Source organism: Lineus longissimus, chromosome 5 (assembly GCF_910592395.1).
Source record: "Lineus longissimus chromosome 5, tnLinLong1.2, whole genome shotgun sequence".
Classification (NCBI taxonomy): Eukaryota; Metazoa; Nemertea; class Pilidiophora; order Heteronemertea; family Lineidae; genus Lineus; species Lineus longissimus.
This window is the reverse complement of record NC_088312.1, coordinates 2,724,063-2,742,107: the sequence shown is the minus strand read 5'-3', so window position 1 is coordinate 2,742,107 and position 18,045 is coordinate 2,724,063. Positions and strand designations below refer to the sequence as shown.

The window sequence follows — 18,045 nt, the reverse complement described above, 5'->3', positions numbered from 1 at the left end:
TATTGAGACCTTTGTGAGTACTACATGAGCCCCACCCCCCACAAAAAGGATTTACTACATGTAATTCTATTCTATCCCTCAGATGCACATAGAATGTATATTTTTGCACTTAAGTTTTCATTTTTTGTTTTCTGGGTAGGACCCCAAACCCTCATTTGTTCCCAAAATTGTGCGCTATCTGCTCTCTGTGTTGGGCCACGCTTCCTCTCCCCAATTTCTGTATCCGCTACAGCCAAAGTCATGGTAATCAAACATATAGAGGCCGTACTGAATCTGATTTCGATTGTTGTTATCTGATGTTTCGGTTCTTCAAAGGACAACGGCTAATGAGCAAAGAGTACAATGCACGTCACGTACCAGAAAAAGTCAAAAAGCATGAAAAACTGGCTCATCAATTGATAGAAACAGGTGCAAAAGTCTATAATTAATTCAATAATAGACCAAAGAAAACAAATAGCATTACATGTACGACGTCCAATTACAATCATGGGCCACGAGCACTGTGATGTCAATATCTATTCGAGGGAGTGCTCAGCACAGACCATCCACGCTTCTTTGTGGCCCTTCTTTCCAAAGTTTCTCTTCTTTTTCAATGTTTATCTAATTTGACGCTACTCAAACTTTAGGAATATCTCAATCACAAAGTCAAATCAGGCCCAGTTCCCTAAATATACATATTTACTAACACAGTGACAACACTTTGGACCCACTAGATAATCTAGATCCAGCCAAAGGCAAAAGCCCGCTTTATCAGAATTCCTTTATCTAAGACACAGACTTTGAGCTTTTCATTCGTTCTCTCTCGCGAGGTGTCCGACGAACGTGATGTGTCGCCGTAAACGCTTGGCGTCTCGTGGTAGACGTTGGTGCTGGCGTCCATGTCTCCCGCATGCCAATGAAAGTTATTGGTACCACACCTGAAAGTAGGAATTGAGAAATCTTGTCTGTATCTGTTGTATGTTAAGTATGTTCTACATTGTAAGAAGGAAAAGTAGTTCAGTGATTGTGTCACAATCGGAAAGGTTTTATAGTCTATAACTAAATGAATGAGTGGAGGGGTGATGTGGAGTTAACTCCATTATAACAAGCCAAAATCAGTGTACATCGGCATCAGCGTATTGAGAGAAATCATTTCAACCACAGAGAAAGCCAGATACAATCACACAAGGAGATTCATACGACTCGACATCAAACGCTCCATATGAAACCCATCTATTATTTCTAATCTGGCCATCATAAATACTATCTCTGGTTAACTTTTTATTCTTCCCAGCCCAAGAGAAAAGGATAACTAGATAAATGCATCAAACATCAAAGCTTATATGTTCTGTCTTTACCCCAGTGTTTACTTAGCATTGATTCCACCTGTTGAAAGGTGTCAATAGGGTTTAGCTCTTTGTTGTTCAGCTTTGACACGGCGAACAATACGAAATAATAAAGACACCATTCATTAGCGGTGACATCATCGTCACCAGTTCTTCAATGGAAACCTTAATAGAAACATTGCTCATTTCCGAAAAGAGAGCTGTTATATCGGGCATTTGCTTTGTATATTGGGCACACATGAGTGTTTAATAACACAGTATGAAAGCCAGATGAACCAGATTAAGGTTCCCGAAATGGCCGATATAGGTTTCTCTACTAACATGTATTTCACAGCATCCCAGCAGTAATTCGCGTTTTCATGACGAACTTTTGATGACTTTTCTTTTTAAAGTCTTGATACCATCTAGGACCCCCTCACTCGTCTCCATTGTTCCGGAGAATGTTATCCCTTTGGCAGCCAGCACAAAAACAACTGAATCCAAATAAGGCATTTGAAGCTTCGTAGCAATAGGGAAGTTAAGAAGATTTGTAGGTAATCGCGATGGTCATCCTTTAACCGCACAGCAGCGGTCTTGAAACAAGAATAGAACGGAAAATAAGTCAACGAATATAGATTGAAAACCATGGATTAGTGCGCCACGCCTAATGCTTAATCACTTAACCAAGATGAGTCGTTTCGCTGCTTCTGGTGAACGTGCTGACATTTTCTGATTACCAGGGTGTGAACTACAAAAGGGTGATGCAGCTTTTACTTTGGGCAAGGAAAGCAACATGTACGTGTAAGTTATTGTGTGACTTAAGGTGTTTGATTACTTGCGCTGCGCTTATAGTATAAGCTCCTATACGTTCGTTTACTCCTGTGACGTGACAACTAGTGCCTGTGGCTCCTGACGTACCTGTACATGTAAGGCTGATCATATACACGATTTGAATGATAACAAAATGACGGACGTGGTATTTGGGAGGCGGTCCACGAAAGGAACGACAGCTGTTCCCACAACGGGAAGGGCGTCCAACGACATGAACTCTCGAGTGAGTGGAACAGAACACTCCCGTTAAGGCCGGCCGACACCGTTTCCCGTAGGTCATCATCAGCATAATTACCATCATCGTCATCATTTCTTCGTCGGATTCAGGAATTCTATAATGGCTCTGCTCTCTGTGGTCCATCTCGACCCCGAAAAACTTGACAGCACCACGAATATTGGTTATTTTCCGCGATTTTCAATTAGCGGGTTGTGGCCAGTTAACAGAAACCACTTATCGACCTAACAGGAAAGGCGGTCTTGTTTTAACAAGGTCTACGCCAGCTTGAGAACAGGAAAATCTCGAGTAAGTGAACGGGCTATCATTAATGGAATGCGAATGGAGGTCGTTTTAACACGGTAGAGTGTAATGGTCTAGAAAATACAACTTTCGTAATGGTGTTGATTCAGCTGAACGCTCAGATTCAGGAGATAGTAGCCAGGTTTCTTAACAGTCACGGGCTATGAAATACGACGGAAATGGAGTTCGAGTTCGTACGTCGTTTGTTACACCACACCCATTTCAAACGACGAACAACCAAGTAAAACGTACGGAGGTCAATGTGGTACGAAATCTTAAAATATTTCTCCGATATCTCGTTCTAAAGTATTGTGTGTGTGTGTGTGCATGTACTCGGGATGGCCTGACCAGTTCAGGAAAGGGAAACGGTAAGAAGTATTGGTGTGTGCAACTCGGCACGGAAGGATTGCGTGGCGTAGAAGGATTGCCTGGCCTTGGAGGATTGCGCGGTTTGGGAGGATTGCGCGGCTTGGGAGGATTACACGGCTTGTGGGATTGCGCGGGTGCGAAGAATTGCGCGTCTTGGGGGATTGCGCGGGTGCGTAGGATTGCGCGGCTTGGGAGGATTGCGGACTTGGGAGGATTGTGCGGGTGGGGAGAGTGTAGTGTAGTCTGCAGGGTAGAGCACTAACCATGCACTTGGCATGTAAGTCTTTGGCACCGAACTCGAACATCCGGCATCCAAGGTAGGGGATTTAAGACTTGGTGGGGTGTAAGTTGGCCATAGCCCAATTAAGCATGGTTAGCACGCACTATTGGTGAAGATTGCCAGTGTGCATGCAATGCATGTACATTTGTATTAGTGTAATGTGATGCAGAAGGGAAAAAGGACAACTAGGTGGTTGAAAATTCTTTTATTACATGCATACAGTAAAATAAAACTCTTTCTAGAAATGCCGATTGTACGAAGCAACTAGGATTGTATCAATAGGTCTCTTCAATCGCCACATCCCTCAAGCAGGCAAGACTCCTATCACACCTGGGCCGGGCCATGTGGCTTAAATAGCTTCTCATTGGCCCGTAAGCGGAAGTCTTATGATTCGTACTTGAGGAAAGTGACGAATAAAGAGAATGGACGACATTTGATTTGAAAACCATGATCCAACAGCCAAAATAATTGTCTCATTCAGTGTAAAGTTTTTCTCAAATAAATTATCACATAATACGTTTAGAATACAATAGACAAGCACAATTCCGATATCACTAATCACGAGTAGACTACGGGTGCTACGCGATACTATAGTATTCATACCGGTACATAATAAAATTAAATATTATTGTCTACGTCTTTGCCATGTTAGCTTAGTTAACCTCCGTCAGCTGCGTTAGTAAGGATCACTTGGTGTTGTAGAGGGTAATCGTGATAGGATTGGTGTCTCTATGCCAAGGTCGGTGACACGTGAGGGGAGGAAACTCACCTCTGTTCGTACGGGGGCTTCCCGAAGGTTTGGCACGGAATGACGCCATCGTCGATGGTCCGTTACAAGTTGAATTGTGCCGCATATTTGAAAGTTCCGCTGATGACCTTGAGTCTAATTTCAAGTTGAATTTGCCATAGAACTCTTTCTCAAGTTTTTCCATATGTTTGCAGGCAATGCACTCATTGTCATCCTCGCCTTCAATGCCATTATCGTCCGTATTGCCAAGATCGAAAATGTACCCGCCCATCACGGAATTTGGAGGCGGAGGAGGAAGGCCGACTCTCCCCACACTGTCTCCTTTCCGCATGATTTCCATTGCGCGTTGCTTGTGCTCTGTTTGGGACACAGGTTTGATCGGACTCAAAGTCAACGCTTGTTTCATGGTCTTTGCATCCCCAACAGGACTAACAACATTCGTACTACCCGCCCGTTGTAAGCTACCTTGTCGTGCTGGCACTCCCACACGGGATTCTCGGGGCTTCACATGAGAACCAGTCGAACTCCGACTTGTCAGATATCCAGCTAGAGCGGTAGAGACGGAGTTATCAAAACTAGCCTGGCTCTGCGCATCAGATCGATGACTCGTGCATTTAGAAGTCACCGGGCTGTTCATACTCTCCCGGCTCTTAACCCGCAGCTTCCGCAGGAAGTCTTTGTACTCGATCTTCTCTGCTTCAGCTTGAGCACTTCTTGGCGTCAACTTCTGCCAACTCTTTCTCGGGGTCTTCTCCATCAGGACATTTGGGTCTCCCTTCTTAACGGTTTCATAAAGTGTCTTAGCGGATATGGAGTTGCTGCTAGTGTTACCGTAGCTTTTATTCCATACCCGCTCTGTGGCGTCCGTTATGTGCCCACCACCTGTCTCTACGACCGGCATCTTGAATCTAATCGTGACGGACACATCATGTCTCATGGGCACCTCAGATACATCATCACTTTCCTCCACCGCAGGAGGACTATCAGACGCCAACACCGTCATGTTTTGTTCAGCGGGAAGCTTCGAATTGCGCTTAAACCCCTCAGCACCGGGGCACCCTAACCCCTTCTCAACCCGCCGGCGCAATAACTGATAAATCGCAGTCACCCCATTGACGCGTCTGTTCATGACGTTCACCCTGACGTCAGTGTCATCTATTTTTAGTACTTCCGCCATGTAGGATAAAATGTCTTCATCAATCTCGTCTAAGGTTAGTGAATTTACAGGAACTATTCTTGAGGGTGCGGTACTGTACGCCGTGTTTATCCAAGGGTGCATAAACACCATAGGCATCTTAATCCGTGTCTCTTCATGAGGGTCGAGCAGTCGACGCAGCAAATCTTTACAATCTGGAACGACAGCAATATGAAAGAATCAATTTACCATGTAAACAAAGGGTAACTGCATTGCAACATCTTCGTCACGATCAACAATCTATCTATCTACATAATTTTGTAGATGGATGGTCATCTCAGTTCCTCAAGTTAGGTCAACAGAACGTTGTTGTTTTGGCAGAATTCACCATATCATATTCGATGCTGTTGTCCGCCAGAACTCAGCTTAGATGCATTCCATCCCTTCCCGGACCCATATCGATAAAAAACGTTCATGTTGGTTACACTAATAAAATCCACAAACAAATCAAACCATGATTTGTGTTGAGATTTACACAATGTTCAATTGTGGTCCCCAGACCCAAAGGTAATCATGGTTAGTGGGATGCACCGTTGTCCTGCTGTGATCGGAATAATCATTCCTGTCAAACTTAAATTACTTTTGAGACGAAATGGCTCACTTGGGGTGCTCAATTGTCAACTTGCTCTTTGGATTCAAGTATCATCCGGCTTGTAATGAAAAATGGGGGAAGAAGATTTCCCAGTTCAAGTACTGAAAACTCGTTCATTGTATTGTTGGGTAAATGCCTGTCTTATTCATGGCTGACGAGGGATGTTTTCCGATCCAGTTTGCCGTCCAGAGAAATAAAGCAGGAAAGCTCATGTGATGAAAAGAAGCATGTTCATCCAACATATTACGCATTAGAATTAGCCAGTTCCAAAGCAAAGGATATAAGATAATCATAGAGACCAATGCATACTAGACTGATCAACACAGTGCAACCAGGAAAGTTCGAAGCTCTCTCTCTTTGTAGAACAGCAAAGGGATGATCAGTCCCCAAGTCTACAATCCTAAAACTACCTTCCAGCAGATGCCATCTGCAGCATCCATTGAGTGCAATATCTAGTACCCCAAAACTGTCCAGGTCCTGCTGCAGAAAGAATGATTACACTGTCATTGGCATGTGCTTGCAGGGATTGTTGGCCGCGATTGATCACTACAGGTTCACAAGAACAAAGGTTTTTCAGCTTTTGGAAAACCAAGGTTTTTCGGCCAACAGTTTTGATATAAGCACCACGTAGATATCTTTCGGCAAAAACCCCTATGGTTTTTGAAATTCTGAAAACCCTTTTTGTTCTGAAGATGTCTATCAGAAGCGAAACAAACCCAATCGAGAAAGCAGTTCTCTGAGATGCGAATACGCAATCCAGAAGCTGGATTTACAACAACAACAACGACCGATTTCCCTTGCAAGCAACGGCACCCTCTTTAATAACACTGAAAGACATGCTTTGATGTACAGTACTATGTTTCGTCGAAAACTCATTAATGAGTTTTTGGTTTCGTGTAATATTGAAAATTCACCTGTGTTGGCAAATAAAAACTATTCTCATTCGCTCCTGCCATTTATTTCTGTTAGTTCCATGTTAACGACATCGCGTTCACGGTCCCTCGGTGCTCAGATCGTGATTACATCGTCACCGTGACAACCTGTTATACAACACGCCCGAGAGCACACCACCGCAAATGGTCCAAATTGCTTTGGGCAAATCAGCTTGTCAGCAGCCAGATTGATGCTTCTGTAATCGCCAGTGGAGCAATCAGGGCTAATTCGACGAGGGTATTCAGAAAAAAACGTGAAAAATGATCGGGTCAGCGGGTGGAGCGTTCATTAGCAGGTTCAAGGTGTTGTACCTGCTTAGATGGGCGATCACATACCGTATAGTAATCATTTGCCAATAGCCGTTGGCCGAGAAGATCTTAACTGAGCATTCGGACAGTCGTTTCTCTGTCCCTTGCTTAAACATTAAAGGGTGAACCGGAGACATGAAATAAACAAAGGTAGCTGCTGCGTGGCCGGTGTAAAAGTAAAAAGTGTCCCCCCTGGAAAAAGTGTACGGGCCTATTGTATTCTGACAGATTATGGCATATGGTTCTATAGAGGCAATGACCGTCAATAGCTCAGCGCATAATAGAATCCTTTGTTCCCGGACATTTTATCCTAGGACATTTTAAACTTCTACACCGGCTTTATTCAACGAACCAGTTTCCAAATTGCTACTGAAGTAGATGTCATGAATTGACGGGTATATTTCGCGTTGGCATCAAATTTAACAAATCTTAACCAACTCGAAATAAACCAATGTCGTACTTTTCGTCAGAGAGTAACACCCACAACCAACAGTTCTGTCGATCGCTTGTCATTCCTTGCAATGCCCCATATATCGGATCGCATAACCTTCGTCTCTGATGACAGTCTTGAATAAGTTATATCCGAGGGAATACAGGACCAACGCCATCTGTCAATAATTCATCAAATCTCTGATTGGATTACTTTGTTACAGAATCGCGATGAATACCATTTCACACCCACTGTTCCCAGTGGGATTTCGCCAGGACGATTAATAAATGCCCACGAGTTACGACCCTGATTGCAAGGACGTGTCGTGTTACTTATACATGAGCGCTATCATAACACTTCCGTTCTCTCAAGTAAACTTGTTGACGGCCATTTTTTCTGCTCTGGACTTACTGTCTGAGAGATGCTGTGGTATGTCGACTCCCCTCAAGATCTGAGCGTGAAGTTTGGTCAGGTTCACCGGCGGGTCAACGATAAATGGCAGGCTCCCCGTCAGCATAACAAACATGTCCACACCACTAGAAATATAAAATATATCAATTATCGTTTGAACACCGTGAAAAGAGCAGTGAAAAGAGCCATTAGATTTGTGGTTCACAAAATCAATGCGATTGTATTACGAGACAGTTTGATTGAAGTTTCTTGCTGAGAAAATGTAAGCTACACTCAGACGCGAATTACTAAGCAAAGGCCGCACCGCGCCTGATCCTGGGGAGTCTATGGCCCGTAGTCGCCATGAAAGCTGAGGTCGCTAGAACTTCGATGTATTATTCCGGCCAACATACTAAGAGCTTCTCGGGTTTCACAACGCATCGATGTTTGTCAAAGCTCGAAGTGAAGTACATTAAACGTTTTATCGTTGTACATAAATTAGATACACAGCATAATACATCATTCTGTACATGTAAACGATTCGGGTCGCCTATGGATTTCATCAAGAAAATAGTTCGTTTGAGAGTCAAGTAGAAAACTTACAGCGTCCAAAGGTCGACTGCTTCTCCATAGTTCCTCTTGCTGAATATCTCCGGGGCAGAGTAACCAGGCGTACCACATTGCGTTGTGAGAATGGCTTGGCTATGGGCCTGGTTGCTCAGGCCGAAATCTGCAAAAAGAAGTTACGGTAACACGAAATATCGTTGTAGGCACTCTGGCTGATGGTGCCTAGTTCACTGATCGGACTCGTATCCAGGAGAACATGACTTGAACTCTTGCACCGTGCGTAACCATGACATGAAAACCGTATTTCACCCATTTTACTTTATGTGCCAACAGGTGCATTCTATTAAGTATTGACTTACAGTTTTCTTAATGAAATGTCCCAATGAAATTCGACATATATTGACAAGCTATCAATCAATCAAACAGCAGTGTAGCCTCACTTTTTTCAGTTTTAATTCTTGATTTTCGCTGTTGCGTGCTTAAAACCATTTTCTCATTTCAATGTCATATCATTTTTAATTCAATAGTTCATGTATATGTACATGTACAAGTATCATTTTGGTCAATTGAGTTGGCATATATCATTTTAATGGAAAGCTTTACTTCAAAGATATCGATGTTTACATGTGCTAGTAAATGCTAAGTGAGAGTTTGAAATTCCAATACTCAGTTAAGCCTCGTTACAATGGGTGCGTCGGCATTTCTTTCATCTCAAAGCATACATGCACACTGCAATACACCAGAGGTCCGAAAAGTTCTATTTTGCTAATGACAGTGGATCCCCGGTCGTCGACCACCCCGCTATGACGACCGAGAATCGCCGGTCCCGAATGGTTTCCTCTCTAATTACCACTACAAGGCTCCCGGTAACGCGACCACCCCGGTAACGCGACCATTCAACCTCGGTCCCATGTGTGCCACGGTCGTGTTACCGGGGTTCCACTGTAATTTCGATTTCAGTTGGTTTTGATGATTCTAGAGATTACCAATGTCAACGGATGTCAATCGCATAGAGTCTTGATATAGTGTAACCTTCAACCAAGCACGTTAAATTCAGTAAATTCTTTCAAGCTTGGGGCGTATGCATTAAGCAACCCACATGTAATATGTATACATAGACTTCCATAGTAAGCAAACTAATTAAACAACCTCAAGGCTGTCCTCATACGATTTGTTATATATTCTATCCGCAATAGCAACGCATGAGGAACGTGCAATAGCTTGAAAATCAAGAACCGAGCTACGTATGATCAGACTTGATAGACAATGTACATTGCTATGTACAGGTTTGCTAGTGACGAGCAATGTTTCGAAACAACAATTTCGATAAATGACGTTTTATAGCGTCAATGGCAACCAAAACTCGACTCGATGCCGACTGAATCCAATCACCTTTGGTTTCATCGCTAAATCATGAATTTCATTAAACGCGAATGTGATCCTGCTGAGAAACCGTTGTGCTCTGTTAAAGGGACTGAGTGCTGTCTATCATTATTGATTGTTGTGTTTTGGCTGCAAAAGGTTGGCATTCCTGTGCACGCAGCACTACATGCATGATGTGTTTTGACAGCTAAGGTTTCCCTCCTTTTTGTTGTTGCCAGGACGCCCGGCCAGGACAGAGGCTGCTCTTCATGACGAGAGCGCGATAAGCTTGGCATGTAGCGTTTTAATATTCGCGTACACACAATGGCACAAAAGCATTCTCGATATCATAATTATTTACGGAATAAGAAGATCCCAAACTAAATTTCAACAAATTTGGAACGGACGAATCTGGCACTGGCAAATAATCGGGTTTTCTAAATTGCCGTGTGTGAATTGTCCTGTGCACGTTTAACATCTTTGGCAGGAAATCCTAAAATACTTGGATTGTTGCCCTGACGACACTATACCGCCGGTTACTCTGTCGATCCCCCACTCTCGCTCAACCTACCGATAATCTTGACGTTCTTGTGTTTATCCAACAGTATGTTATCGATCTTCAAGTCTCTAAAAATCCACAAAAAACAGTGTTATATTTTATTTGGTTGCCAATTATGCACGATACTCCGCCATATTATCCGCCAGACTGGCTTTGAAGCGCGGATTGCCAAGCACGCGAGAAGCTCTCCTGAGATACGCGTGGCTAGATGTGACTACACACATAATATCGGGTGTTCGTCTGGTTTGAAATTAAGAATTATACTATCCATTTTGAACAATCGTAAAGCATTCCCAAGTTGTTTAGTAACAGGAATTATCAAGACGGCCTAGGAAACAGTTGGCCAGAAAATGAAAGATTTCACAGTTAGAATCAAAGTTAAATACTTCTGGGACTAAATTTTAAGTCGTTCAACAACTATTTTCCAACACATATAACTTTGTTTTCTAATACGTAGTAATCACAAAGGAATATTATTTCACAATACATTACAGCTTTATCGCCTAATCTCTAATCTTTTATTCACGACGCCGTTCCGAACTTTCGTTAGAAAAAACACATTTCACTTGATTTGTTCAAGAAATAGATTTAAATACTAGTAACTGTAGCGAACGTACTTTCTGCACTGCACTTCAGACTCAATGGCTCAAGGAATTTCAATATTTACTAAGAAAATCTAATGTTAAAATCATTCTTGTAGAGGCTTGGTCTCCTATAGTCCGTTGATTTGGGTCACCTATTCGGTTGGGTCACATAATCGGTTGTAACATGCCCCTGTGCATGCAGTAGTGTTATCTTACCTATGAACGATGCCAGTCCGATGCATGTGGTCAACAGCCGACACGAGCTGCCTCATGAAGAATCTCGTCTCATCTTCAGTAAGGATCCGTCTGCAAGTGAAAGATTTCAAGGGGAATTATGAAGAAATTCAGTAATGATACCGAGTAACGTTCTTGAACCAACGCGGCCCAATGAGAATCAGTAACCACACGCAGATTCAAAACAGTATTGCCTGTAAGCTTACAAAATAACTTACTTACCAAAGAACATGACATTGTACAAACTCGCCAGCAGGGACAAATGAGATAGGGATGTTGAAAATAGCAACTCTTCACTGATCCTTAAACATATAAGGTATAAAACTCTGCAGAAAGAGAACGAACTTTGTGTCCATTTCGATCCGTATACGTATATCCGTGATAAGTGACTGATCTCAACCTCCCTATCTATTAACCGAATACTCTGGCACGGTGAACTGCTAAAAAAACTGAACGAATCGAAAGTTAAGCTACCAAAATTATCAAAAACACATGATAGTATGTATAGTACCTTGCAAAATTCTCTTCCAAGCCAACATCTATCGGTATGTCCACTGGTCTACCATAGCCGTGAAGTGATCGACTTAAAACCTCTGAACAAGTTTCCACTCTTTTAATGGACTAATTTGCTCATCCGTCAAAAACACGTTTGTGGAAAACCGTTGACCATAATTAATTTGTCCTTAAATTACTCTTCTCTCACACAAACATGTACATCTACCAAGTGTGAAACGTTTCAGGTATGCTTTGTATAGTACTAATGAGATCGAGAAGACCGCCACGAACGATTGCATTCGTATGTTTTCGAAAATGTATGGAGCAGATCAACTATTAAGTCAAAGTTAACGTTTTAGGTTTATAGTCTGATATCAACGACGCTATAGAGGTTATCATTCGACCTTGATCTGTCCTGTAACATTTCAGTCGACCTCATTAGCTGATCAATCAGCACTACCATCTGAGTAACTCCAACTGCCTCTCTTATGCATTTTGCTGAATCTTTTAGTACATGTAACTGGATTCGGCCAATGAACAGTATCAAAATGACAAAGGCAACCCCGAACGTTAGACGTACACATGTATACATTGGTCACGCCACGTTTATAGTAGCGTTGATTGTGTAAACCGAGGCCTGGAAGACAGCATCCCGACTGTATTTGTTATCAAAATTCCTTTCTGATCATATCTGGACCAGCTTGTGGAAATGTTCCGAATCGAATCACGGATAATATGATATCACAGAGAAATACGGAATCCGTCTGGGTCCAATTTTCGTTCCAGACTGATAATCTGATTTTGTTGACCGAACCAATCTCAACTTTGCAATTGAGAATGTGAGCTTAGTAATTACTTCCTGGCTTTGACTATTGACTGATCAGCAACACAGGAACTCCGTGTGTACCTATGCTGTTTGCTGCAAATATCAGCAAAAACAGGTTTTCAATATGAACCAAATGCTCAATGACCACATTAAGGTATAGCTTAAGTGTGATTTATTTGCTTCGATAAAAAATCTCATTTACTGATCACAGATCATCATTCCGTACTCATTCATGGATGATTTACACTTCAGGAGTTATTTTCAATGCAGGGTAGAGTGAAGGAAATGTGCGTCATGTATGCCTTACAGTGTGGTGAACAGGGGGAGAACATTGTCTTTTGAGGACCAACTGTACCATAAAAGCGTAATACAAGAAGGCCCGGAAGCAAAACCACTCGGATCGATAAAAAAGGAAAGAGCAAGTTTACCATCTTTAGACTCGCCTTGGCCCTCAATGTGCACTACTCAACTTTCGGACAACGCGTGCCGAGAAGATTTTACCGTCGGAATACCTCAAGAAATTCAGAATGTTTTAGTCCCGAAGAGCGCACAACGGGATGTGCCACCACCTATTCCACCTTCCATTTACCGACGACAACACGCCTGTCCACGACTTGAAGCCCCCGGTAAGGACCTCAAGCGAAATGGCACCAACCTACATACGCAGAAGACAGCTCAGTCCATCCCACGACCACGAAGGAATACACGAAGGAATACACGCAGAGAGACCAAAAACCATTTGGAAAAGGCAATACGACAGACTTGGGAACCATACAAGCTCTCTTTGGCATTGCGATAGCCATCTATCGATTTTAGAAATCATTCACCCATACCTTGAAGTGAGGTATTTGACAAACTCGCCTCCGTCCGCGTATTCCATGACCATGTAATAGGAGTTCTCAGTCTCCATGACGTCATACAGACCGACGATGTTTTCATGTTGAAGTTTCTGCATCAGAACAGCTTCTCGTCGGAAGAATTTCTTCATGTAGGGGTGTTTCTTGATGGCAGTTTTGTTTATGATCTTTATGGCAACCTAGAAGAAGAATACGTATTTGGTAATGGGCATGTTTTTTAGGAAATATCTACAACTATTATTGCGGCCAAAACCTCTCAACAATCGAAGCAATATTCGGCGACGGCGACGGCGAGGTGCATTTTTCACGGAGAATATAATAATTGGTCTTCGATACAAGATATTCATATTCAATAAAGACTTATTAAAATGGTTTATGAATATCTAATATGTATATATGAATAGAGGATTTCGTCCTTAGCTGATCTCATTTTGTAAATAAGCTTACAACTGAAAAAAAATCGAATCGGACTGTGTGTGGGGTGTGTGCTAAGCCCAAACGAAATCTTCAAATGTATAGAGGGAAGAATGTGTTATTTGAGGAGACCTTGTGTTGTGTTATGTCTAGTCTGTCTAGTTGGTTTTGAAAGACCAGTAACTAATGAATAAGGAAAAGGCTCAGACATCGGCAAACTGGGTTTTAACTCAGCTGGTAGCAAGTTTGGCACGAACCTTGGCAACACCAGAAGTATTCAGAAAATCTTTTCATCAGGAGCCGATGGAAAGTGTCCCATTGTTTTGGTAACGACCCTCGAACATCAGCCTCTACCACGCCTGCTCTGGTCAATATCTCATTGTGATAGGCTAGTCGCGTAATGACCATATCGATTTCTTAGCAATCACTATTTGTTATTGATCACAAACTAATGGGTTGCTAAGGTAACTGATCAAACGATTATTATCAAAGTAATATGAGTTTGCTGATCTCGCGGAATCTCGCCAGATACTATTAGATAAAGTATAGGTGTGTGCGTGTGTGGGGGGGGCACCAATAGTCAAGGGTAACCCGGCTCAAAACACTCCAATTACGATATTCGTTTCTGCAAATTTGTCATTTCCTTTTCCTTCGGACTGGTGATGGTGGTACATGTTTTACGGTACACTTCGTATCATCACATGTGATTAAGTGTATCATGTTAATGCTCCGACTATACTAGACATTTACAAACAACCCCAAGAATTCACTTCAATGTGTTTTCTTTAAAGTACTGTCAGCAATCACAAGTGATTTATTTGTAACCTGTGATCTCTTATCTCGCACTTTATCACACTTTCTCAATGATCTCTTTGAGATGACATTCAAATTAAGTGAAAGGAATTGCGAACCTTAGTCCTGCATTCAATCAAACGTATAGCCCAGCGGTTGAAAAATGTTTAATGGGTCTTCTTTGCAGTCGTTTTCTCCAAAGGAAGGTCACGTACATTTAGTAAGTAATAGACAGTTACATGTGTGTACGATTATATGGATTAAACGGGCGAAAAAGGCCTATTATCATTCATTTTAAAACTGAAATACATGTAAAATGAGTTGCCACATTAATGGTGCAACTTGTGCATTTTGTATATGAATATCTAGAATACACGAATGTTATATTATGACAAAAATGAGTGTATTTTTCTTATAAAATTGTGTTCGAGTCCCAGACTCTGAAAGATTCAACTAGAAGTGACATCGTTGAAGCCTTCAAGTCATCCACACTGCATTTCAGACTTACAAATCAAATAAGGTTGGTAATCGATGAGTGCCGAGTGAAAGGCCCTGCTAAAGCTCACGGTGACGGAGAGGTTGAGCGAGGCGTGCGTCGGAGGGAAAAAGTAGGCCAGTAGTTACCTTTTCCTTCGTAATCAAATGTGTGGCTAACCTGACCTTGGCGAAAGTACCCTCTCCAAGTATCTTCCCGAGGATGTAGTCACCGACCTTCTTTCTCTTGTCCGACTTGAAGTTATCCTTGGTCTCATCGAACTTCATGATTTCGTCCAGCAGAGAGAGACCCATGATGTCCGAATTGATATTCTCCAAATTTCAAAATGAAGGTGGTAATATTAGTAAGTGAACTGTATGGCTTTCGCCGGTCCACATTTCTAGGTAATTATTACCGTCACTGGCGAGCGAAGGGGACAGCTTCGTTTGGAGTTTAACTCCCTTGGTGCGCGACCTGTGTTGAATATTACACGTGTCAGAAGTCATTATCCTCATCAAGTTTCCATTTTGCGACCACGACTCTAATGATTAACCGTTTGTGAATATGCTCGGCAACATGATTATCCGGATGGAAGTCGAAGAAAATCAAAGCAACCACTCAGTCTAGCAAACTGTCGGTTTCGTTGCACTTGTATTGCTGATCTGAAAACAAATATGTTTGAGTTATAAATAAAAACAACCGTGACAAAAATCCTTCCAATCACAAAACACGTATGCATCGAGTTATCCGTTAAATTTAAAAAGCTGATTTTCAAATCCAAAACACGCTTGTGGGTCAGTTCGAGTCGACAGATATAGAAAGCTTGAGTTTTTCTTAATTTGAACTTATTAGGGGTGTCTAGCCGTAATTTATTTGCATTATTACCACCGTCGTTACGGCTACGTCAATATTAGATATGTCTATAGCTTTTGATTTTGGGACAACAAACCAAATGTCTTTCACATGACATCTCACACTCATTCCTCAATTGATTCATAGGTTTACACGGTAAACTTTAAGAACTTAGAAGGAGAAATTCTACCTAAGACGGTTGGACAATGTTTGAACGAAGACTGGGCAATAATTCTTAATCTTTCTGGCAAACCAATGACAATATAATCATATGTCTTTTTTTCTCAAGCTCAAATTGGGGTGACACCACCAGATAGTATTTCGATCCAGGAGACCGAACTTTAGGTCCCGCAGATATAAGGTTGTGTATATTTAGTTCAGAAAAGCACTAGTCAGTCCAATACATGAACAATCAGGAGTAGACAGAACAACCAAAAGCTTTTAAAATGATCACATTCCGAGATATGGTTCGGTGAAGTGATATTCCCTAAACACCCATGTGTGCATTATGCGATTCCCTAACCGCCAATGGGGATGGTTGGTCAAAAGTGCTACTAAGAAAACATTCTTGGTCGGGATTCTACGGTGTCATTCAGTGCCCGTTTGACTTGGGATCGTTGGGCGTTAATCAAGACTCAAAAGATTTAGATAATGACAGCCAGGCGCGAAGTGTATTGGCGAATTAAGACAACGGCCAAGAATATGATAGATAACTCTGATTAAAACGTTTACTACATGTCCTTTATGTTTATTTTTCATTGCAGGGCTATCAATTTTCAATCTGTCGAAGATCTCAGTGAATTGACATGAAATATAGCACTACTAACATCACATTGACTGAAGATCTATGAATTAAAATATAACTTACCTTTCACTTGAACCACCTTTTCGACGTTTGAAGCGTTTGAATTGTCTACCTTACTTCCCGTTATGTTGATAATTTCCCTAGCTATCAGATGGCAGCTCCAACAAGAATACATTTATGTTACTGGTGATTTCTTTAAAACTGTTCCAACCTGACGATAGACTTTGTATCTTATCGAACCTCTATCATTATCGTTATCGGTGAATGTCGTGCATTGGTTTATTCTTGTCCATGCTTTTCCTCACAAAAATTTCAACTTAGAAAAGCTGGCACCCGTTGCTCACAACATGTGGTCTCTTACTTATTACTTTGTGTCCACAATCACTAATATATAGGCCTATAATAGCCATATAATATCCATTCCATACCAATCACTTCTCAAAGTATAGCGGTTAAAAGTTATAAAGCATTACTAACAAATGAAAGCACATTCTGAGACGTATAATGGAACGTTTTTCGCACAAGTCGGATGTCGATGTGCGAAAAACAGTCATGGTATATTACTCCGGTGCCTCTGAAGTAAAACTATCACCTCGTACAAGCCACAGGTCCAAGAGATCCTACCGGATTTGTAAGTCACTCATAAGGAAGGATAAGGTATATCACAGGACCTTACAAACTTGTAAATAAAGCCCAGCTTTATAGAAAGCCAACACATCCGGACAAATGACAGTGATCTTCAACAATCAGGCATGAAAATGGTTGTCATAGGCTATTTGTACGCTATATAAACTTTTTATTTGATATAGGCCAATTGAAAATTGTGGCCTATGGCTAACGGGACGCGATTAGGAGAGCTGTCCCCTTGGACAACCGCGAAAGATTAAAAGATTTCGTTTTTAAACAGCGGATTTGTGGATATTAGTAACAAATGTCCAACATGTCTACAACATATGCCCTGAACGATAATACCAGACTACTAGCGTTCTTCCGGCAAATTGTGCAACATAAATCGCAATGGTACGATATGAGTTACTTCTAAGACAAGAAACCGAACACCCCACTTTCTCACACTAGTGAGGTTTTGATTGACCGAGCATCCACATCTAGCATGCAATGAAGAAGACACAGGGCACAGACATACTGACATGACTCACGGCAACAGGTAGATCAACACCTCGATATATTCGACAAAATTCACCATGATGTGCACTTGACGTGGTGGCATCAGCTGGCAATGCAACTTGTTCATGCGCTAAATTACTGGGTGACATTGTTTATGATATTGAACGGTTTAAGCTAGGCACAATATGTCACATCAACCAC

General features: G+C 41.8%; 1 protein-coding gene across 1 annotated transcript; it reads right to left on the bottom strand.

Moving 5' to 3' along the window:
- Window positions 1–3: 3 nt before the first annotated feature.
- On the bottom strand, window positions 4–17,457 carry LOC135487686 (5'-AMP-activated protein kinase catalytic subunit alpha-1-like). The gene is made up of 9 exons (XM_064771725.1): window positions 16,783–17,457; window positions 15,212–15,724; window positions 13,358–13,560; window positions 11,186–11,275; window positions 10,398–10,453; window positions 8,501–8,627; window positions 7,919–8,043; window positions 4,071–5,399; window positions 4–917 (listed from the first exon to the last, which is right to left on the bottom strand). The coding sequence occupies exons 2-9, from the start codon at window positions 15,374–15,376 to the stop codon at window positions 766–768; spliced, it is 2,247 nt and encodes a 748-aa protein (XP_064627795.1). The 5' UTR covers window positions 15,377–15,724; window positions 16,783–17,457; the 3' UTR covers window positions 4–765.
- Window positions 17,458–18,045: the final 588 nt, after the last annotated feature.